A 25,778-nucleotide genomic window follows, 5' to 3' on the forward strand; every position below is an offset into this window, starting at 1 on the left:
AGCAAACATTCTGCAAAAGAAAAGTTCCCTAACAATGTGAGTTGCAGTATTAACCTGAACAGACGCACAAATACAGTATATTGTTCATGCTGAAAGACTTAATAAGTAGAAATCTTACCCGTCCTCTACTTGTTATATCTTCTCCATAATTGTAATTTGTTCCAACAGCTATGTAGCCTTTTAATCCACTTCTTGTCCCCTCATATGCCAGACTAACATTTTTAAGGCAAGTCACGTGTTCCCACTCATCAAGCTCCATTTTTGTGTTAGGGATGACCTGTGAAATAATGCAGGCTGTTAAACACTTTTACAAATATGTGTATTACATAAACATATCAACTGTTTGAATGACTTTAACTGAGAAGTGGCACTTGCTCACTAATGCTCATAAGTAGTTAGAAAATCGGCAAATTTTGTTTTGTGGCCATCCACAGCTGTAGAACAGAACCATGATGAATAAGACCATATCATCTGTATGATAAATCTTTGTTTCTGATCCAACTAGTTTTGTGGCATTAGAGCCACATTTTCAGGGATACTGTTGTATGTAAAAAAGAGTAAAAACAAATAAAGATATTGTTTTGGTTAACATGTAATTGCATTATACACAAAGCTATAAAGAAAAAATAATATGTACTCATATTTATAATGTCAAGAGATTGATAGTCCAATTTAAAATAGAGCAGAATGCAAGAATCATCATCCTGATACAGGAAAACTAAAACAAGAATAATGAAATAAACTAAATGGAGTCAAAGATAAAATAAATGATATATGTAGGTGGTGAAAGTTATATTCACACTGGCATGGTAAAACAAATCTTAACGCAGATCTTGTGTAATTGTACTACAAGTTAAGTTTAGATAAAATGCTGCTTACAAAATAGACTAGACTGGACTGGAGGAAGGAAAACATAAAATCTTATATAGATATACCTAAGGTTTGAAATCGCTGTGACAGCATGAGATATATAGTGACTGCCTAGAACTGAGTTGAACCAGCACTGGCGCCAACAAGGAAAACGGGCACATGCGCTTAAGAACATATCCAATGGAAAGTGACGCAGGAAGTGAATTGTAAACTGTGGAAGAGAATGTTGGACAGCATCGTTACAAATAATTTTATATGTGAAAGGTAGAATAATCTAAAACACATATGTTATTTTATTTTTAAAAGCAAGGGGGCACTCGTGCATAGAGGAATACAATTATAAAATAAAAGGAATTATATAAGATTTTATCAATAAACTTCTTTTAGAGTGGCAAACACATATATAGAGATATGTCTCACAATTCTAGAGGTCAAACAAGGAAGAGCAGAGAAGAGAAATGTGATATCAGGGACTACTGTCCATCACAGCATTTTGGCAAACTTCAAATGCTTAAATACAATAGACTAGTACATAGGTTTATTTATTAATTTAAATCACTTTTACATGCATTTATTTGACAGTTGTCCCTCATATCACATTTCTCTACTCCACTGTTCCGTGTCTGACCTCTACTATTGCTAAACATTGTGAGATTCATATGTCACTATTCAAGTGTTTGATATTCATAATGAATTTTATTGAAAGTCCTACATAGTTCCTTTTATTTTACAACTGCATTCCTTTATTCCTGTCTGGCCCCTTCTTCTTAAATATAAGGTATGCCTACATAAGATTTTTTCATGCTCCATTTAGTAAGTAACATTTAAACTTGACGTATCATACAATTATACAAGATCTGCTTTAAGATTTTTGATACCATGGTAGTGTCAACACAGCTTTCACCCCCTACATAAGATACATATGATTTTTTTGTCATCCATTTGGTTTAACTACATTATTCTTATTTAAATTTTGCTGTATCAGAATGATGTTCTCCACATTCAACTCCATTTTAAACTGGACAAAGAATGTTGGGTCATCTTCTGCTTATCGTTTGGAATAAATTATAGATGTGAGTACATAATTTTTCCTATATAGCCTTGGGTATAGTACAACTACATTGTAAATGAAACAGGATTTTTATTCACTTTTTGCTCTTTTTTACATCCAGCTGTATCCCTTAAGATGCGACTCTTTTAATTCCACAAAACTAGTTGGATCAGAAATAAAGATTTGTTGTACAGCTGAAACAGTCTTATTCATCAAGTAATAAATGATAACAATGACTTTACCACCACATTTGTTCATAATGAAATGTATTAGCAAAAGCGAAGTCTATTTGGCTTATTAAGTGCAGCAATAGCTATTACAGGAACTGGAAAGCAATTACAACCACATTTCATATTGTTCTCTCAAACTCAAGTTTCCAACAATAATTTCATGTTTATTATTTGCCTTTTACTGACTTAACTTATGGCATGTCAATAAACAGTTTATATTTTACGCTGTGGGGTAATAAATAAACTCTAATCTCAATATTAGCAAAAAGTAATGCATTGAGAATCTTCTGCAGTCTTAAGCAGTGGTATTTAATTGTTACAAATACAATGAAATTATCCTGAAGTAGTTTTCAATCTTTTCCAGTGATGTTTCCTTTGAAAGTGTATTTTTCCATAGAATATATTGCTAAGAGAAGAGCTGGGTTGTTATCTTGAAGAATATAGCTATAAAATTCCTCACAAGATATATCCCTGAAACCATATTTCAGCAGTAAAATTCCTTTCACCATGTATATCAACAAACAGTTCCTTTCTGTTTAGGGAAATTTTCAGAATTTCTGAATATTTGGTGATATGTACACTTTTTAGGTGAAGAATACCATTTTCACACTTTTGATTAGTAGGTATTGAAGACATGCAAGAAGTTGCACAAAGCAAAGGTCCTTTCAAGTCTAAGTCCTTTGAAGCACTGGAATTCTTCCATTGACTGCATCCATTTTTCCAGGTGTTCAATGTAAGTTTCAAGAAAAAATGATACATTTTCTATGTACACCTGACACACTTTTTCCAAGCCATTTCCTGAAAAGGATTTCAGAGCTCATCTGACTTCAAAGAATGAAGAACTTACACAATATAATTGTTTTCCTTTTCGACAGACATTTTTGGATAAGAAATGTGCGTCATTGAGAAAAGAAGCAGAAGATATTTCTCTGAAATGTCACTTGTAGAAAATATCTAACTGTTGAAGGCACATATTTCCTACCTTAAGAGCTTACCGCTTGTTGGGTTGTTTGCGGGAAGAGACCAAACAGCGAGGTCATCGGTCTCATCGGATTAGGGAAGGATGGGGAAGGAAGTTGGCCATTCCCTTTCAAAGGAACCATCCCAGCATTTACCTGGAGCGATTTAGGGAAATCATGGAAAACCTAAATCAGGATGGCCGGACACGGGATTGAACTGTCGTCCTCCCGAATGCGAGTCCAGTGTGACTTTTCGAGCAGAAGTAAAATTTCAGTGCTGCACACAATTGTCACCAGCAAAAGCAATGGACTGAGAAGTAGTAAGCTTATCCTTTTTAAAAGTATCTGTAATATAACAGAAAATGTTTCCTGCAGTTCCCTTCAGACACCTTTCTAAGTTAAGCACCACTGTCTGAATAGCACTGCTTTTGTAATCAAAATGTTGAATTACAATTGGGAACACTTCCAATTACTAGCAATTGTCGGTGTGTCAAAATATGGAACTATGAAGGATATAGTTTTGACAATAACATGTGTCAGGTTGCTATGACACTGTACCGTGATGCATTTGTCATGCAATGACATTATTTACAATGGCTCTGCTTTAGTTCTTCCACAAGATAAATTTCTACAAACTCACAGTTTGGAAATAGCTTCTTATTTAAGTTTCTGGTACAGTCCATCAATTCGTACAAATGGTGGTAAAAACCGATATTGTATGCCAGTGTGGTTTTTGTGGCTTGGACATTTCTAACTACAGGCATATTTTTTTTACTCACAAAACTGAGCACTGAGCCAGATGCAGGGCTGGTTAGTATCATCTTTTCATTTTTTCTCTGCTAAGATATCTTTAAAAACCCATTGCACACTTATATCCCATATTAATTCTCACACACTTTACACTGAACTTCACATTTGTTTCATCTACATGCAAAGACAGGTATCTTGCTTTTAATTTATCTGAGAATTCAACTGTCTTTTTCGCTGTACTGCTATTTATCTCCGGAGACAAATTACTTCTATTACATAGGATGTAATCTTATACTGCAACAATACTTCACTTACAGGCTAAATGAATCAGCACTAAAAGTGATAAGTGTGTGCACCTTATAATTCAGTACAACTAGAAATTTATTAGGTGATGAATGCATTTCTGTTAAAAGAAAAAGAAGAAGAAGAAGAAGAAGAAGAAGAAGAAAGCATTAATCTTAACTTTTGAGATCACTTCATACTAACTGTAGACCGATGATGATTACAGACTATGAAGAAAGGGAAAAAAAGAGGACTAATGACAGCTCACTGTGTGTACAAAATCAACATATTGTGAGGCATTGTGAACAGTCCAACACCATGTCAAATGAAAATGATTGGAAGCAGTGGTTTCTCAATTGCTGGCTCAATTTTGCATTTTTTAAAGTGTGATTTCAGAATCATTTCAGTTGTCCTCCTTGTTTTCACTGTCAGTTTTTGAATTGGTAATATGCTATTTGTTTTGATAGATGCACATCAAGTATACAGCTAATATGATTGTCCCATTGGAATTGGTGTTTGATGTTAATGGCCTCCATGCTTGTAGAATATTTTTCCTCCAGGATACTGATGTTTGTATACCACTTTCAGTATTCTCAAGACACATCATATACTTCTCAAGGAGCTTCATATGTCTTCTATGGGTGATCTAGGCTTCACACTCATAAGTGAGAGTTGGTATGATGATGGTATGATAGACAAAGAGCTTACTCCGCTGAGGTCTTTGTTGCCAAAGGCCCTGTCTTGCAGACAGCCAAAAGCTGTGCTAGCATATCTTAAGCAATACTGCATTTCAGCATCAATATTTGTATTAGTCGAGAGGTGACTGCCAGGGTCAGGGAACATTCGTAGGACTTCACCATTTAGTGTTATGGTTGAATCTTGACTGTGAAATTGCTGCAAAATGTGTGTTTTCTGATGTTGACATCTACACTAATGCTCATGTACACCTCAGTGAATACATTCAAGATTGCTTGAAGGGCTTCAACTGAGGTAGCCACAACAACATTACCATCTGCATACTGGAGTTTTATGACAGAGGTTTTGATTATCTAGGTCACAGCTCTACTCAACTAATAGTGAAAATTCCACCGTCTGTCCTACACACTATTCTGGCTCTCAATGGTAGTTTCACTACAATAAAGAGTAGCAGAGCTCCAACTAATGTTGAAAATACGGAAGGGTCATTCACACAACCTTGCTTAATGAATATGAAATAATACCAAGTGCAGAGGCTGTGAGTTGTATATTTGGAAATTGGATTATAGAGTTGGTACAATTTGAACTGATATTTTTTTCCAAATATGGCCATATTATACAAACAATAAATGACAATATAATCTCAATAATTACTGCCATTATCACCATCATCATTAATTAACAAATCAACAATAGCATAACATGGTATAATATTGGGTAAAGCTTGCACAAAAGAAGGAAACAGGAGATATATGAGCAGTTGGGAGATTTTAACAAGAAACAACAGGGAAATAAATTCCACAAAAAGAATGTGAATCCAAAGCTGGCTCTCAGTATAGAATAACAAAGAACAACACTTTGCATTGTAAAAATATTCTCTGTGCTTGTAATAAAGCTGATGTGTTCTAGTGCTAATTAGAGTAATGTTCTCACTTTCAATGGAATCTAATTTTGATACCCTTAGACATATAAACTTAATATTATAGAATATTTAACAATAAAGTAATATTCATTGTTTGTCGCGATGATGGCTATTGTGCAATGTCATTATCAATAAGTGTAAACATTTGTAGTAGAGTGAATGGCTTGATGGCAAATACACTTATGATTGCAGTTGATAATTTTTATATGATGTATAGCATTCTGTTGATTGACTTAATGCTCTTGCATTTATTGTACCAGTCTTCTTAGCCTCATTTCAGGTTATGAAAGTGTGTGCTATGTCTACCATTAGCCAGTGGTATACACTACTGAGGGTACAACTAACTGCAGTCCAGAACGGCAGACCTGTGACTGTCTAACAAACGCCATGTCGACAAAACCCACCAGCTCGCACTAATCCTCTCATTGTCTGTAGATGCTTTCCATAGCTGCTCAGTGGAAACCATTACCAACCTAATAGCTTTTCGTTCACATTTGCTTTGAGTCAAAATCCACTAAACTATTTGTTTTGTTCCTCTACAGCCTCAGGCTTCTCCCAAGACTCATCAAGTTACAGTCTTCCATTGTAAGCATATCCAGGTCGCACTTACTGAGCGGAAACTATACCTCAACTGCTCAACAAACACTGACTTCTTGTTATGTTCAGTTCCAGCCAAGAGTTTCTCCCTAGACTTGTTATGTTGTAACTGTTAATTTAACAGTTTTATGCACAATCATGGACAAACATTTAGAGATGTCCTTAGAATGAATTTTCACTCTGTAGCAGAGTGTGAGCTTATCTCAAACTTCCTGGCAGATTAAAAACTGTGTTCTTGACTGGGAACTGAAACTAGAATCTTTGCCTTTCACAGGCAAGTGCATTACTGACTGAGCTATCCAAGCACAACTCATGAACTGCTCTCACAGCCATACATCAGCTGATTCAAATGTCAGCTTATTATATGACTTTTGTAAGACATTATGCTGAAAACTGCAATGGACTGTCAATTTGTGTACTGAAAACTAACACAAAAATGTATGAGATAATGTGATACACGTATAATGATAGGTATTCACATTAAATTTGTGTAACTGTTTGTAATGGTGTGTGTGTGTTTAAGACATTTTTTGATATCTTTACACATACCATAATTTCAGCTATTTCATTTTGATGGTGCATTTGATAACATTATGTACTTGACACCAAAGAACCTTCCTTATACCTGATGCATCCATGAGTATCTGCTGTATACAATGATTGCCTTAATTATTTTTTGTGTAATATTTCTTATAAATTCTTTGTTAATATTTAGGTAACTTGAAGATGGAGGCCTGACCAAAATTGGCTGTCCATAAATCAATTGGTGGTTTTGTGATGTTCTTTACATACTGAATTTAAATGATGGAAAGAGAAAATATACAAATGCAGCAAATGAAACAGCAAAAGATATATTCTACCTACAGAAAATCAAAGAAACCTTTGTAGAAAAGAGGATAGCAGTATATCCATGAAGAACTTACAGTACTAAGCAACAAAGGTAAATCTGAAAGTGGAAGACATATATGGAAAGGTTGTATAAAGGCAATGAACTTGAAGACAATATAAATGAAAGGGAGTAGAAATTAGATGGAATTGAGGTGGGAAATGTGACACTGTGAGAAGAGTCTGACAGAATTCAAAGACCAAAATGAAAACAAGGCACCGGGAGTCAATAATTTCCCTGAGAATTGCTGAGATCTTTGGAGGAACATACCATGACAAAAATTTTCCGCCATGAATGCTAGATAAATGAGCTGCTGTGACGTTACAATCTGAAGAGTGGATTGATGCAGCTCTCCACAGTAGTCTAACTTGTGGAAACCAATTCTTCTCTGCTCAATTGCTACATCCTCATCCACTTTAACATGCTTATTGTATTCAAACATTGGTTTTCCTCTAAAATTTTACTCTACATGCTTCCCTCCACTAGCAAATAGACACTTATTCCGTGATACTTCCGGGAAACTCCTTTTATTCGAATTGTGGCATATATTTCTTTTTTCCTCTATTCTCTTCACTATCTTGTCATTAGTTAGCTGATCTACTCATCTAATCAGACTCCTGCAGCAACACATTTCATAACATTTTTTTTTTTCTTTTCTTGTGTTTTTGGTACAAGACTACACTCCAACAAATACCTTATGCAAAGATTCCCTAACAACTATTGTATTTTAACAAACTGCTACTTTTCAGTAGTGGTTTTCATGCTAGAGCCAGTCGGCATTTCTTAATCCACTTCCTTCAACATCACCTGAGTTAATTCTACTATCCTAACCTATTTCTGTCGGCATTACCTAATTTAATTCTATTACATTCCCTTACCCTTGTTTTACTTTTGTTGATGCTCATTCACATTAATCTTTTCAAGACACTATTCATTCTGTTCAACTGTTATTCCAAATTCTTTGGCATTTCTGAACGAATTACAATGACATAAGTAAACCTCAAAATTTTTATTTCTCCTCCACTGACAAATTTCTCCTTGGTTTCCTTTAGTGCTTGATAAGTGAGCAGATTGAATAATATCAGGGAGTAGACTAAAGTCTTTTCTCACTCCTTTCTCAACTATTGTTTCCTTCTCATGTCCCTCATCTCTTATAACAGATGTCTGGTCTGTACAAGTTGAAGATGTCCTTGCTCCATATTTTTTACCTCTGTAGCTTCAAGATTTCAGAGAATTTATTCCAGTCAACACTGTGAAAAGCTTTCTCTACATCTAAACACACTATATACACACAGGTTGCCTTTTCTTCAACCTGTATTCTAAGATAAGTTGTATGCTTAGTACTGACTTCCATGTTCTTACATTTCTTCAAAACCCAAACTGATCTTCCTCAGGGCCAGCTTCTACTAATTTTTCCATTCTCCTGTAAATAATCTGTGTCCGTGTTCTGTAACCATGGCTTATTAAATTTATAGTTTGGTGATATTCACAACTGTCAGCACTTCCTTTGTATTGGAGTTATTACATTCTTCTTGAAGTGTGTGTGTGTTTTGTGTTTCATACATTTTGTACCTTAAGTGGAATAGTTTTATCACGGCTGGCTCTCCCATGGATCTCAATTATACTAAGGAAATATCATCTTCATCAGGGACCTAGTCTCTCTAATTTTTATATAGTGGCATTTGTCACTCTACTAGACATGCATGCTTTTACAGCCTTGTATTTGTTGTCTAACCACCCCTGCATAAAAATATTGCACTTTCTGTCAATCTCATTGTTTTAGAAATCTGTATCCCTTTTTGCCTACTTTATTTGTTGCATTTCCATATGCCGTTTTTCATAAATTAAATTCAATAACTCATATGTTTTCCAAGAATTTCTACTGGACCTTGTCGTTTTGCATATCTTCTGCTACCTTCACTATTTCATTTCTCTAAGCTACCCATTTGCCTCCAATTTATTTCTTTCCTTTGTTTCAGTCAAAAATTGCCTAATGCTTCCTTTGAAACTCTAAACCACATCCAGTTCTTTTAAATTAACCATGTCCCATATTATTATTTCTCTGTGGTTCTCCATTTTCTCAGTTTTAATCATCAGTTAATACCAAATAAATTATGGTGATTGTCCACATTTGCCCCTTGTAATGTTTTGCAGTTTAACACAGTGTGTGTATGCTGACAAGGAAAAAACTTCGATTTTTTCTGGATTTCCCATGTAAAAAAATACATGTTTTCCCAAGTGAAAATATATAGTTTTCTGAAAACACAATTCCTCCATGTTAAGTGACAGTTTACTTTCCCTATTAACTGTAAAACTTATCTATCCTTTCAATTGTAAAGGTTTTGTACTCTGACGTAGAACTTCCCTGCACTTTAGGGAACTGAACCCCAGAGGAAAAAAAAAACCCCTTTTGCAAAGATATTTGATGTGCAGCAATGTGTACACTGCATATTTCCATACTAAGAAAGTATAAATATGAATTCCAACAAACACAGCACGTTAGTTTCTGAAGCACTGAAATCGAGATTTCGATGCGCTTCTGTCAGCCTATCATAAATCATGTCACCTTTTTTTTGTCAACAAACAATATCTGATATTCAGTGCATATGGCACCTAATGATGTCAGGCATTAGCAACATCACTGTTAAGTTGTAAGACTGCAGTAAGACTGCGCAAATAGGAAAAATTCAGGGTTTAAATTAATATACATATACAAGAAGCTTTCACACATAATTTGGGTCTTTTTTGCATGTGTTTTCCTTTATGATGTGTCACACACGAATGTGCCAGCAAAATTTTAAATGATGACATAAATGTCTGGTCTCCTGGGCCCGAAATGTTTGAAGTGGCAGGTCCTCAAAGTGTCAAGTTTTTAATGAGAGTCAAAAGCTCTGTGATTTAAGAAATTCTTCACACATTCTCACATACTTCCCCACCATCTATTAGAAATAGGTTTGTTTGAGAATTTGCCAGAGAATGCCAGAAGACAGGCATTACTGTGCATGGGCAGCTATGATGACAAAAGAAGGTGTTTGGTGTTTATTCTGCTCGAACGCCTTTTGTTGCATTTCTGTTTGGAATTTTGTGTTTAATGGGGCATCACGTGACCATGTGCAGCAGTGCGACATGTTGTTCGGAGGGGACATATGGAGTTATTGCACTTACGAGAATAAGACATTTGTTTTCTCATATACTATCCAGACAAGGAATGCAAAACTAGAAAGCAGTCGTTGGCACAATATTCATTCAAAACTAGACACTAAAACTCAAAGTACCCTAATTTTGTTATCTCCCCACCCCCCTCCCCACCCTGTACTGTGTAATTGGCAGTTTATATTCTACTCCAGGAGCAAAGCATAACGCCTTGTATGGAGTTAATTTAAGATGTAAACAACAGAAATTAAGAGATAATTGTCAAGTCTAGAGCAGCTATCAATCAATTGTTGAAACAAGTCTTGCTCTTCACAGAAAACAGATATGTCAGAATTCTACTAAAGCTTTTCAGTGTGGTTTTTGAGAAGCCAATTTTCTTGGAGTACGACTACTGTATTATCTTATCTTTGGTGCTTTATTATGACATAATGCCATACATGCTGGAAGATGAAAATGTCCATTTGAAATCCAGTGAACAATTGAAATTCGTTGTTGTTTTTTGTTGTGGTCTTCAGTCCTGAGACCGGTATGAGGCAGCTCTCCATGCTACTCTATCCTGTGCAAGCTGCTTTATCTCCCAGTACCTACTGCAACCTACATCCTTCTGAATCTGCTTAGTGTAGTCATCTCTTGGTCTCCCTCTCCGATTTTTACCCTCCACGCTGCCCTCCAATACTAAATTGGTGATCCCTTGATGTCTCAGAACATGTACTACCAACCGATCCCTTCTTCTGGTCAAGTTGTGCCACAAACTTCTCTTCTTCCCAATCCTATTCAATACTTCCTCATTAGTTATGTGATCTACCCATCTAATCTTCAGCATTCTTCTGTAGCACCACATTTCGAAAGCTTCTATTCTCTTCTTGTCCAAACTATTTATCGTCCATGATTCACTTCCATACATGACTACACTCCATAAAAATACTTTCAGAAATGACTTCCTGACAATTAAATCTATACTCGATGTTAACAAATTTCTCTTCTTCAGAAATGCTTTCCTTGCCATTGCCAGTCTACATTTTATATCCTCTCTACTTCAACCATCATCAGTTATTTTGCTCCCCAAATAGCAAAACTCCTTTACTACTTTAAGTGTCTCATTTCCTAATCTAATTCCCTCAGCATTACCCGACTTAATTCGACTACATTCCATTATCCTCGTTTTGCTTTGATTGATGATCATCTTATATCCTCCTTTCAAGACACTATCCATTCCGTTCAACTGCTCTTCCAAGTCCTTTGCTGTCTCTGACAGAATTACAATGTTTTTTATTTCTTCTCCATGGACTTTAATACCTACTCCGAATTTTTCTTTTGTTTCCTTCACTGCTTGCTCAATATACAGATTGAATAACATTGGGGAGAGACTACAGCCCTGTCTCACTCGCTTCCCAACCAATGTTTCCCTTTCATGCCCCTCGACTCATATAACTGCCATCTGGTTTCTGTACAAATTGTAAATAGACTTTCGCTCCCTGTATTTTACCCCTGCCGCCTTCAGAATTTGAAAGAGAGTATTCCAGTCAACATTGTCAAAAGCTCTCTCTAAGTCTACAAATGCTAGAAACGTAGGTTTGCCCTTCCTTAATCTAGCTTCTAAGATAAGTCGTAGGGTCAGTATTGCCTCACGGCTTCTACTAGTTTTTCCATTCCTCTGTAAAGAATTCGAGTTAGTATTTTGCAGCTGTGGCTTATTAAACTGATTTTTCGGTAATTTTCACATCTGTCAACACCTGCTTTCTTTGGGATTGGAATTATTATATTCTTCTTGAAGTCTGAGGGTATTTCGCCTGTCTCATACATCTTGCTCACTAGATGGTAGAGTTTTGTCAGGACTGGCTCTCCCAAGGCCGTCAGTAGTTCCAATGGAATGTTGCCTACTCCGGGGGCCTTGTTTCGACACAGGTCTTTCAGTGCTCTGTCAAAGTCTTCACGCAGTATCGTATCTCCCATTTCATCTTCATCTACATCCTCTTCCATTTCCATAATATTGTCCTCAAGTACATTGCCCTTGTATAGACCCTCTATATACCGCTTCCACCTTTCTGCTTTCCCTTCTTTGCTTAGAACTGGGTTTCCATCTGAGCTCTTAATATTCATACAAGAGGTCCTCTTTTCTCCAAAGGTCTCTTTAATTTTTCTGTAGGCAGTATCTATCTTACCCCTAGTGAGATAAGCCTCTACATCCTTACATTTGTCCTCTATCCATCCCTGCTTAGCCATTTTGCACAAACACTTCATTTCAAATAAATTTACTGCCTCTGCAGGAAAGATTGATAAAAGCCAAATTTCTCTGCAAACCGACAAAAGTAATTTCATTGTTCTGCAAAGCAATTAATGTTTGATTACCAATAACATGGAAATAAAACCAAATCATAAAACTGAAATTAATAGCAAATTTTAGTTTTCCATGATTAGGTGAATGTATTTTAATTAATTTCATAGCTCCCAGCCACAGAAAACTGTTTTGTTTTCATTTGACATGAGAGCTCCAAACGAAGAGAGAACATCAAAATCTAATGTAAAAAAGTATACGCGAATCACGTGGAGACTACTCCCCACTACAATGAATGCTCCATGCATGTATGAACCTGGCAGCTTGGGCAGACCAGAAAATTTTTTCCAAATGGCCTCTGACTGCTTGCAGCCACTGCTTATACATCTAACAGCCATACTTCAAGTAGCAGCAAGCATGAGAAGTCGCTACTCATATACGACTTTGCAGTTCCGCACATGTGCACGAGCCTGCTGTCAACTGCTCAAACAAACCTAATTTAAACAGTTGTGATGCCACACCCATTGAAAGCAATTTGTTATGAAATATTGTATAGTCTTCGTCCCAAAGATTTTGACACATTTTGCTGTCAGTGGACGCTTCTATGCGCACCATGTTTTGTTGTTGTAAATGGTGCATATTTTCTTTGCAACTTAACTCTTATATTGGTGTTTCTCCCTAGTTTGTATTTTATTGCTGCAGTATTATTCTGCAGTAGTGGGCTAAAGCAAAATTCTTTGTTAGAGTATCAGTTCTTACGACTCAAAATTACAAGAATTTAACTCAAAACAAATCAATGAAAAATACCTGGATTTTGCCCTGTTTTCTCTTGGATGAAAAAATTACTGGGTTTTTCCCGGATTTCCCAGGGTATATACACCATGTAATAACTGACTTCCAAATCTTTGTGCAGCCATTATATAATCTATATAAAATGCAAGACATTACTTCTATTCTACTAACACTGTTCACAACACATTTCGCAGATAGTATCCGCATATGCTATGAAATGTGCCTACAAAATTATATCATTCTAGAAAACATAATTCAGGAGATATGATGTCATATATGTTCTACATCTGTGGAAACAAAACTGCAGGATGAGATTTATTAGAGATATAGGTGAACTATGTATACAAATACGTTAAATATATGAGACATGTGCATATGAAGGCAACACCATGGGGAAAAGCTCCTAATAAACCCCTGGGTTCACTTCAGTCACACTTAGTACAAACACTACTTACTATTTGGAAGTAAAAAATATGGGGTGAGAACCAGTAACCTACTATTGGGGTAGAAGTGATAAAGTGGAGAGAGAAGGAAGTAGGAGGAGATGGACAGAGAGGAGGAAGGAGATGGACACAGATACAGGGGCGGAGGAGGGGATGGACAGAGAAAGGGAAGAGGAGGAGATGGACAGAGATTGGAGGGGCGGAGGGGGGAATGGACTAATAGAAGACTGAAATAAATACATACCTGGGAAACATTAGATACTCAGCTAATAGAGACATCAAGAGAAATACAAAAATTATGAGGTTTGCTGACAAAATTGAACTTAGAAAAGCTGTTGAACAGAATGGACTCTGTCTTGAAAAAGAGGTTATAAGATGAACATCAACAAAAAGGTGATGCTGGAAGAACTGGAAAGCACAGAAAGAAAATATTGACAAACATTTTGGGACCACTTAAAGAGCAAATACAATAAAGAAAACATTATAACAGTGTACTTTACACACATATTTAAAAAATTATACACGCGATCAGGAAAAGGAGAATCGCTTTCTACAGCCACATCTAAAGGATGAATCCCAACGGACTGACAAAAAGACTGTTCAGTTACATTGCTAAATTGAAAATGGATAACACACAGTGCAAAGAAATTGGAAGGAACATGGATCAACTCCCAATTACCCCACAAGATATTGGGGAAAGACAGCACTATGAAAGGAACTATAGGACTCCAGAGGTTTCCCTGGAAAACCAAGAAGAAGATCAGAGCCATTTCAACAAAAGAATGAAACATCAAGAAACGAGGAAGAAAGGAAGTGAGAAACAGTTGAAATAACCGTAGTCCATAGCGGCTATACATGGAAAGAAAAAGATGAAAAGGGCTGTTTAAATCAGATGCTGCTGCGGGAATTACATCGATCAGGAAATAAGACAGTAATAGCAGTACACAAGTATTGATATTTGGGCAGTAAAATAGGTCAGTGGTTGCAGTAGACAGAGTATACAAAATAAACACTGGCAATACCAAGAAAATCATTCATGAGAATGCAAAATTTACTTACAGTAAATATAAATTTAAGTTAAGAAGTCTTGTTGGAGTGGTGCTTTTAAGAAGCATGGAAAATATATTGCTCAGACGAGTACAATTAGTTAGTTACATCTTCCACAGATAATTTGAATGGTTTTTTTCATCAAAATCATGATGAAGAAGTCAGTTTACAGGACATGTATACATGATAGGCATTAACTTTAATAGACACATTATAATTTTATTCCTAATCATGCAACTAATCTTAAAAATAAGTTTTTTTTTTTCTTTTTCTTTACTGGCTACCCATTTTAAAGTAGATATTCGTCAATGGAATAGAGGGAGTTATCAAGGAGAAATGATTTTAGATTAGATTTAAAATTTGTTTCGCTGCCTCTCAGACATTTTATGTTATTGGGTAAATGAGCACAAGTTCTTGTTGCTGCATATTGAACTCCTCTCTTAGCTGCTCACAGCTTTAATAATTGCTAATAAAGGTTATTTTTCCCTGTAGGTATGAACATCACTGTTGTTCTCAAACTGTAATAGATTATTTATGATGAATTTCATTAGCGAAAGTAGTATTGTAACGGAGGAGTTAAAATGCCTAGCTCCTTGCAGAGGTGCCTACATCATGTTCGTGGGTGAGCACCACACATTATGCTTACTGCATGCTTTTGTGCAATCAACGCTTTCTTTCTAAATGACGAGATACCCCAGGAAATTATCCCGTACAACATTATTGAGTGAAAATATGCAAAAAATGTCAGGAAGTTGATCTTTTGTTTCAAATTATACGAAGAGCAAAAGTAGCTGAACTTGTTTGAAAAGCTCAGTAATATGCTCCTTCCACTCCAAGTTTTCATCTATGTACATCCAAAAATTTGGATCATTCTACCCTAATTACTGACTCCTGCTCATGTGCTACATCAATTATTGTTATGGCTATTTGTTGTACACAACTGAATGTAGTGTGTTTCTTCAAAATTTAGGGAGAGTCCACTTTCAGAGGATCACTCATTTAAAAACTCTTCCATGTATTTCTCTCAAATGGGATTTCTTATAACACTCGTATTGTTTGCAAAAAGTACAAATTTGGCTGGTTGAATGTTAAGTGGTAAAGGTCATTCACACACACATATATATATATATATATATATATATATATATATATATATATATATATATATATATATATATATATAGAATAGGAGTGGGCCCAGAATTGAACCCTGTAGGACACCCTTTGTGATTTAACTCCAGTTACCTAAAATTTCTATCTTTCCGACACTGTCGGAATTATTTGACACAATGTTTTGCATCCTGTCAAGTATGATTCAAACCAGCTATGTGTAAAGCCATTAACTGCACAGCACTTGAGTTGTTCTAAGATAGTACCATAATCAACACATACAAAGGCCTAGGAGAGCTCCCCCCCCCCCCAAAAAAAAAAAAAAAAAAAAAAAAAATTAGGGAGAAACCCTACCTCCTCTTACACTGCCTTCTCGAAATTCGCAAAGTGCGTGACAACTTTCTACTCAATATAGCACAGAACAATAACAGGCAAAAACAATTATTCTTCAGATAGTTACACATTAAACACATGCATGTGCAGGCATCTACACAAAGGCCTAGGAGAGATAACAAAAAATACTAACACGTGATATAATTTAAGGCTTGTACAGTTTGCTGAGTGAATACATAAACAGCATTCTCAGTCAAGCAAACTTTCTGGAATCCTAACTGTGATATGTTAAGTAAGATGTCACAAAGAAAAACAAACCACTGGAAAGAGTAACATGGGGCATTTCACAGACTTAACAATCCTCCATCAAAACATGCAATCAATAACAAATAAAATACAACTATTAGAAGTTGAGCTCCAATCTTTGAACTGCACAGTAGTTTGTATTACTGAGCAATGGTGTAGAGACACAGAAATCCAACATCTAGTATTATCATTGTATGAAAAGGCAAACTCTTACTGCAGAACTACGGGTAGAGGATCATGCATTTATATCAGATAAGGAACACAGTTCAAATCAAGACATGACCTATTTACTGTTAAGTGAAGACAAACACTTTGAATATCAGCTATTGAATTAACAGGGCTTGATATCACCAAGAAATTAATCATTTTGTGTGTGTATGGATCTCCCAGTGTGGACACTTTTTTCAATAAGTTAACAGAAGTTCTAGACAACACCTAAAGTACAAAGGTCAACATAATTCTGTGTGGGGGACATTAACATCAACACTAATATCATAAATGAATCCAGAAGCACCTTCATAAACATCATTCAAAGTTTTGGCATGTCACTATTGGTCAATAGTGCAACAAGGGTTACAACGATGACTTCATCAGTAATTGACCATGTGGCCACAAATATGGACAGGGAAAAATGCGATATAGCTGTAAAAGATCTCAGACTATCAGACCAACTCAGTCAAATAACAACAATAAAGTGAGGCATTGAATCATACCCTAAACTACTAGCCTACAAACGTCATCTATCAGAAATCAAAATAAAAGATTTTTCAAAAGAATTAGAAAAACGAAGCTGGGATCAAGTGTATAAGAAAAAAAATGGGAATAGGAAATTCTCTACATTCTCCACATTGTTTAAATTGAACTTGAAAAGGCATTTCCAAAAGTATGCATGCCTGTATCAGCATCTCACAAAAACAGATGAATAACAGCAGTTAATAAGAAGTCCTCCGAAAAACTTAAAACACCTCAGTTCCATGAAAAAGATTCACAATGATCCAGAATTCTTAAATTTCTATCATAGATACAAAAGGATCTATAGAAATGTGCTGATTGCTGCAAAAAAGCCATTTAATGACAAAATAATATATAATGCAGAGAATTAAAGCAAGGTAGTCTGGAATATTACAAAAAAGGAAAGGGGAGAGGCAAACAAACACAGAATAACATACTGCTAAGGGAAGGGGATAAAGTAATAAATAATCCACATCACTTAGCAAACTATGTAAACAAACATTTTTCAAGTATTGCAGAGATGTTATAGCAAAAATTCCCCCCAAACAAATATAACACCTGTAAATAATGTTGCACTAAATACAATGATGTTACTTCCAACCACAGAGAATGAAGTCAGTAAAACAATTCAAAAACAAAAAAATAAAGTCAGTAGGCTTAGATGAAGTACCAATGTATGTACTGAAACAAGGCATAGGGATTATACAAGGCCCCTTAACAAATAAAATAAATGAAGCCTTCACATCAGGTACATTTCCAGAGCAGTTAAAACAGGCAAGAGTTGTGCCTTTGTTTAAGAAAGGTAATGCAGAAGACAGAAAATTACTGGCTCATTTCCCTGCTGTCAGCATTTCCAAAAATAATAGAAGCTATTATGAAAGACAGATTAATGAATTACCTGAATAAATACAATCTTTTAAGCAAATCACAGTTTGGTTTCCTAAGTGGCAAAAATACAGTCAGCCATAGTAAAATTCACAAAAGTTGTACTTGCTCCTCTTGATAAAGATGAGTGAGTAACAGGCATATTTTTGGATCTTCCTAAGGTGTGTGATACAGTCGAACACACAATTTTATTAAATAAATTAGAAGCATTAGGAATAAGAGGGGTAGCTAATGGCTGGTTTTGATCATACCTAACAGATGTGGTACAGAGAGTAGAGATAACACATACTTCAAATAGATCTAAACATTTAGTAAAACACTCATCAGAACCAAAATACATTAATATAGGAGTTCCGCAAGGTAGCATATTGGGACCAATACTGTTCCTGATATACATCAATGACTTTCCCAGTAGTGTTACTCATGGTGAAAAAATCCTCTCTCATGGTGAAAAAATCCTCTTCGCTGATGACAACAATATTATAGTCACTGAGAAAACAAGAGAACTCCTTGCCGAGAAAGCAAATGAAACTCTCAAGGAAGTTTATAATTGGTCAATAAACAACAAACTGATATTGAACATAAAGAAAGCTAATGCCAAATGTACATAGCACCTCTACAGACTGTGTAACAAATGCAAAATTTCTAGGTATGAATACTGATTCTCAGTTGTAGTGGTGTGAACACACAAAGGTACTTGCAAACGGAATGTCATCAGCATGTTATGCCCTTACAATCCAATCATCAGTGTGTAACATGCAGTGTCTTTTAGTTACATATTATTCATATGTACACTCAATTCTTAGCTATGACATTTCTTTCTGGGGAACAAATGCACAGAATATGAACACAATTTTCAAACTCCTGAAAAGACCCATAAGAATAATAATAAAAAATACTACTCGAGCTCATTGTAAAGATCTGTTCAGAACACTGGGGAATTTAATTGCTCCATGTGAATACATTTACCAGTCAGTTATACATGTCAAAAATAACATTGTTAATTACTGCAGAAACAGCTCTGTCCATGACCATGAAACAAGAGATAACCTCAACTTACATTTACCAAGAAAAAATAAACATAAAACTCAAAACAGGATTTTCTACCAAGGAATAAAACTGCACAATAAATTACTAAAAGAGATTTTAAAAACTGCAAAAATATACTTATTTAAAAAGGCAGCTAAAAAGTACCTGTTATGCAATACCTTTTATACATTGAAGGATTACTTAGCTAAAACAGAGTAGGGGTTTGATAAAAAATGTTATACAAATATGCAGAAAATGACCCAGAGATCACCAGTGTGTGTAGTGAGTGAAGTGTTATTAAACAATGTGTGTATAGTGTGTGCAGTGACTGATAGTGAGATATAAGTGAACAATGTGGCATTACATTATTTAATAAGTTATTTGTAAAAATGTAAAAAAAAAAAAAAAAAAAAACTATTCTATACCAGGAGTAAATCTAATGATTGTCTCTAACTAGTAGTCTGTAAATATATGTGTACAAAATTAGCTTATTTTAAATTGATCTAAATTATAATTGTTTGATGTGTCTTGTCATCTTTGTTATTAAGTGGTTTAACAATTGCATTCTACCCCCATGAACCATGGACCTTGCTGTTGGTGGGGAGGATTGCGTGCCTCAGCGATACAGATGGAAACCCAGTTCTAAGCAAAGAAGGGAAAGCTGAAAGGTGGAAGGAGTATATAGAGGGTCTATACAAGGGCGATGTACTTGAGGACAATATTATGGAAATGGAAGAGGATGTAGATGAAGATGAAATGGGAGATATGATACTGCGTGAAGAGTTTGACAGAGCACTGAAAGACTTGAGTCGAAACAAATCCCCGGGAGTAGACAACATTCCATTCAAACTACTGACGGCCTTGGGAGAGCCAGTCCTGACAAAACTCACCATCTGGTGAGCAAGATGAATGAGACCAGTGAAATACCCTCAGACTTCAAGAATAATATAATAATTCCGATCCCAAAGAAAGCAGGTGTTGACAGATGTGAAAATTACCGAACAATCAGTTTAATAAGCCTCAGCTGCAAAATACTAACTCGAATTCTTTACAGACAAATGGAAAAACTAGTAGAAGCCGACCTCGGGGAAGATCAGTTTGGATTCGGTAGAAATACTGGAACACATGAGGCAATACTGACCTTACGACTTATCTTAGAAGAAAGATTAAGGAAAAGCAAACCTACATTTCTAGCATTTGTAGACTTAGAGAAAGCTTTTCACAATGTTGACTGGAATACTCTGTTTCAAATTCTAAAGATGGCAGGGGTAAAATACAGGGAGCGAAAGGCTATTTACAATTTGTACAGGAGCCAGATGGAAGTTTAAGAGTCGAGGGGCATAAAAGGGAAGCAGCGGTTGGGAAGGGAGTGAGGCTGGGTTGTAGCCTGTCCCCGATCTTATTCAATCTGTATATTGAGCAAGCAGTAAAGGAAACAAAAGAAAAATTCGAAGTAGGTATTAAAATTCATGGAGAAGAAATAAAAATGTTGAGGTTCGTCGATGACATTGTAATTCTGTCAGAGACAGCAAAGGACTTGGAAGAGCAGTTGAACGGAATGGATAGTGTCTTGAAAGGAGGGTATAAGAGGAACATCAACAAAAGCAAAACGAGGATCATGGAATGTAGTCGAATTAAGTTGGGTGATGTTGAGGGAATTAGATTAGGAAATGAGACACTTAAAGTAGTAGAGGAGTTTTGCTATTTGGGGAGCAAAATAACTGATGGTGGTCGAAGTAGAGAGGATATAAAATGTAGACTGGCAATGGCAAGAAAAGCATTTCTGAAGAAGAGAAATTTGTTAACATCGAGTATAGATTTAAGTGTCAGGAAGTCATTTCTGAAAGTATTTGTATGGAGTGTAGCAATGTATGGAAGTGAAAATTGACGATAACTAGTTTGGACAAGAAGAGAATAGAAGCTTTTGAAATGTGGTGCTACAGAAGAATGCTGAAGATTAGATGGGTGGATCACGTAACTAATGAGGAGGTATTGAATAGAACTGGGGAGAAGAGGAATTTGTGGCACAACTTGACAAGAAGAAGGGATCGATTGGTAGGACATGTTCTGAGGCATCAAGGGATCACAAATTTAGCATTGGAGGGCAATGTGGAGGGTAAAAATCGTAGAGGGAGACCAAGAGATGAATACACTAAGCAGATTCAAAAGGATGTAGGTTGCAGTAGGTACTGGGAGATGAAGAACCTTGCACAGGATAGAGTAGCATGGAGAGCTGCATCAAACCAGTCTCAGGACTGAAGACCACAACAACAACAACAACAACAACAACAACAACAATTGCATACATCACTGAGGACATTACTTGTTAAGTTGGAACAAATTTTCAAAATTCTGTTTGAAATACTAAACCCCAAGTGCTTTTGTGTTTTGGAATTTTTATAACTGTATTAGTTTCAGTGAAGTAAGTTGGAGCTACTTCTAGTTGCTTAAAGCTTTGTGGAAGGACATTTTAATATACTCTCTTGCTTCTTCAAATGAACCATTTAATCCTATATTTACTAATGTTCTCAGAAAGTAATTGTTAAAAGTACTTGCAACTTGTGTATTATTTTATCGAGCTGAGCCTCTATGGACTCCGTGGTAACAACCAATTTCACTCTAGTGTCCAGGTCTTGTCCTTGTTCCAGCTTTGACTTCCTGTCAGTATCTTCTGAGCCCACCAAGAAGTGCCTGTTTATAATCTTCGGATAATGGTCCTCTCTGTCTTTTGGACGTTGATGCCATTTTAAAACCTTGGTAGTTGTTAACCAAATCTTCTAAATTTGTTCCAGTCAGGAATTTCTCTCTCTGAGATACCAATCTGCCTAAGATCCTTTTCACATTCTTTTCTTCACATTGTTTTCTTCGATAGGATAAAACTCCATTATTTTTTTATTTTTTTTCCATCCTCATGAGGTGAATTTAAAATAACAATCATCTCTTCTTAATGGATGCTGTGATGGGTTCTGCCTTGCTGTACAAGTCCTCATTTGCTCACATACACCATTGTCCATCAAACCATCTAATACCTAGGGGTCCACTGTTCATCGTCTTGCCGTAGCGTTTTGCTTCCCGCACACGGGGTCCCGCGTTCGATTCCTGGCGAGGGCAGGGATTTTCCTGCCATCATCATTACCTAAGATTTTCCTCAATATCCTTTTACAGCCACTCAGCTTGACCTTGTCTATTCATGGCCAAAGTTTCAGATGCATATAAGCCATCAGGTTTTACAACTTTATTATAAGGTTGGAACTTGGCCCCCATACTCATAGACTTCTTTGCCAGTGGGTATGCTTGGTCTAACTTCCCCATCCTGACATTAATTGCTTGTTGTTGTAATCCAGTCTCTTGGATGACTTCACAAGATAACTGAAATTCTTAACTCATCCAATTTTTCCCTGATTGGTAATCATCCATTCAGATCCATCACCGATGTTCATCATATATTTTGTCTTTTGACTAGAGATCTGGAGTCCAACTTTTACAGCAATTTCTGACAGCCTATTGATCTTGTTGACTGCTGACTCTCCGTTGTTAGCAAAAATGGGTAGGTAATCCACAAAGGCAAAGAAGTCAATGTACACCCCTTTGTTTTTAGGACCAAGTCTGAACTGCTCTTCATTTATTTCTTCTTGGGCTAACAACTTTCTCCACTCTCGAATTACCTTTCCCTAGACGCAGTTGAACAGGAGTAGGGATAGTCCATCTCCTTGTCTTATGCCCATTCTGTTTGTAAAGTGTTTTGATATTTCACCCATAAATTTTATTTTTGACACTGTGTTAGTAAGGGTTTGTTTGTTGAGCTTTCTTGATGTATCATCCACCCAAACTCTTCCAAAATACTCATTAATGCCTGTCGGTGGATGGAGTCATATCCTGTCTTGAAAATCAACAAACATGACCATATACAGTAGTTATTTCCTCAAGTTTTTTTGTACCTGATGATTATCTTCAGGTTAAAGATCTGTTCTGCACAAGAACGGCCCTTTTGGAAACCAGCTTGATATTCCCCAATCAGTTGGTCAAGATGACCTTCCATTCTGTTATGTATCGCTTTGGAGAGAATCTAATATGGAATAGATACTAATGAGATGCCCCTATAGTTATTGACATTCTTTTTATCGCCTTTTTTGTGTAGAGGATAGATTAAAGCTGACTGCCATTCAGTTGGTATCATACCAGTTCTCCAGATCTCCTCAAAAAGTTGAACTAGTACATCTAGAGTTTCATTATTTGCCAGCTTTAGTAGATTTGCCACTACTGAAAATCCTCTCCAGCTGCCTTATTATTCTTAAGGTTGTTGATGATCTCTTTGATCTCCTCTTTACTAGGTCATTTATTTTAAATGTTACAGAATCTTGTACACTGACTGACTGTCCTGTCTTCCATTTGTCAATGTCTCATATAGTTTTAATCTTATTAATGGCATTATTTATTCCTGTCAGGACATGTATCCTTCTGGACATTTTAATGACTTTCCTTAAAATACTACGGCATTTTTGTAGTATGCAAGTGATGTCTGTTCTTGACTTACTCTGGCCTTTAAATAAATTTCCCACTCCCTCTTCCATGAGGTTTTAATTCCCTTCATTACCCATGACTTACTTTTTTGATGGTTCTTATGGATAATATTTTAGGAAAGCAACTTTCAAATACTGACACAAATTTACTATGGAATAAATTGAATTTGACAACTGTATCTCTATCTACAAACGCTTCATCCTGTACCACCCCTTCTAGCTTACTCTTATTAAAACACCGTATCCTATTCTCACCAATAAGCCTCATTAGTTTACATGAACTTGTGTCCAGGTCGTAAAATGCCATACTATTTATTTCCATTAATTGTGCATCATGATCAGATAGCTCATTAGCAAATGGGTACACACAAATTGTTTCAACCTGAGCATTGTCTATAAAAATACCCTACTATTTTGCTGCACACAAGTTGGAAAACTGAGTTCTTAAATTAGATTGAAACACCCAAATAATAATTCTAGTGCATTTTCCTGTCCGTACCTTTTAAGAAATCTACACTGAAATATCCACAAACTACTAGCTGTTTTTTTTCTGTCTGACAGGTAGTTCAATAATGCTTCTACATTTCTTATAAATAGCTGAAAACTTCCTAGAGGGGATCTGTAGACTGTAACAATTATAAGAGAAGTATTCTGCAATAATAATTCACAAGCACATGCCTATAGGTTCTGATCAACACAAAAACTGTTTGTTTCAATAGTTTTGATGTCATGTCTAACTTTTACACATGTTGCAACTCCTCCTTTTTACTTGTTAACTCTACGTGGAAATGATGGATGTCTATAATCCCTGATATTTAACTTCTCCATATTTGTGGTTACATAGTGTTCAGAGAGGCACAGAACATCTACCCCTTCAGAATTTTCCACATCATCTAAGCATACAATAAGCTCATCTATCTTGTTTTCCAGCCCTCTAATGTTCTGATCAAACACTTTTTTTTTCCTTTTCTGATCTTGTACTGCTCTAACTTCTTTCAATACTCTCTGTCTGTAACCTGACTCGAACCTACGAAATGTGCTCCTTCCATTCCATTAATCACAGGAATTTTGTCTTGTAAGCTTGTGGACCCCCTTACACTCTGTGTAAGGTGCTCTGCTAATCTTTCCTTCCCCCTCCTGTTATTTCCCAATATGTTTTTAGTTGCATACAAGATATCATCATCTTCAAGACAGACCATGAAGTCCAAAATCTGTCTGTAACAAGGGGCAGCTATGTCTCACCCCTTAGTTGCATTTGAGATTGTAAGAAATGTAAATAATATCCTTACTACTTATATTAAATTATGTGAATAGCCCTGCTCTTACATTATATCCGAAAGCTAGTAAATATGAACTTTGTCTAATGCTTTTGTGTAGTGAATAAATAAAACACGAACTTTTAAACTTAACTTTCATCACATCTGAATTAACTGCTTCAATATGAAAACACTGACACTACATAAATGCACTCTTCTAAAACCATGACATGGGGTTTCATTATTATTCACAGAGTTTTCAGCAGTATCAGCGGGTCTAAACGGTAAATCCTGTTGCACCCATGCTTATTATCATTGCCTTCTTAAAGACTTGTTTATAATTCTTTGTAGTATTCCAGCCATTCTTTTCCTCATGTACTAAATTTGTGTGCACTTCATTTATTCCATTTTCATATCTAATATTTAAATTAGATAATGAATGTAACAGTTATTAGCAAGAGAATTTACCTCCCATGAAACAGGAGAGAAGAGGAGAATGCTGAACCTTTCTTGCAGTGGCAAAGGAAACCTTTCATTCCGCTCCTCAATTGTAAGTTCCTGCAAACAAGAAGAAAAAATTTTAAAATTTGCATGTTAAATGTGTATCATGTGCTCATGATTACATACTGAACTGAAAACACATAAATTACAACA

The 25,778-nt window shown here is 35.9% G+C and overlaps 1 protein-coding gene across 3 annotated transcripts in view; it reads right to left on the minus strand.

Annotated features, from left to right (window-relative positions):
- Positions 1 to 25,778, minus strand: part of LOC126334148 (cleavage and polyadenylation specificity factor subunit 1) — a 382,681-nt gene that overhangs the window by 35,627 nt on the left and 321,276 nt on the right. For all 3 annotated transcript variants that reach the window (XM_049996806.1, XM_049996803.1, XM_049996805.1), the window contains exons 19-20: positions 25,593 to 25,682; positions 119 to 277 (exon numbers count right to left, since the gene is read on the minus strand). In XM_049996806.1, the coding sequence (XP_049852763.1) occupies positions 119 to 277; positions 25,593 to 25,682 (249 nt within the window). The remainder of the gene's footprint in view (positions 1 to 118; positions 278 to 25,592; positions 25,683 to 25,778) is intronic.

Source organism: Schistocerca gregaria, chromosome 2 (genome assembly GCF_023897955.1).
Source record: "Schistocerca gregaria isolate iqSchGreg1 chromosome 2, iqSchGreg1.2, whole genome shotgun sequence".
Lineage (NCBI taxonomy): Eukaryota > Metazoa > Arthropoda > Insecta > Orthoptera > Acrididae > Schistocerca > Schistocerca gregaria.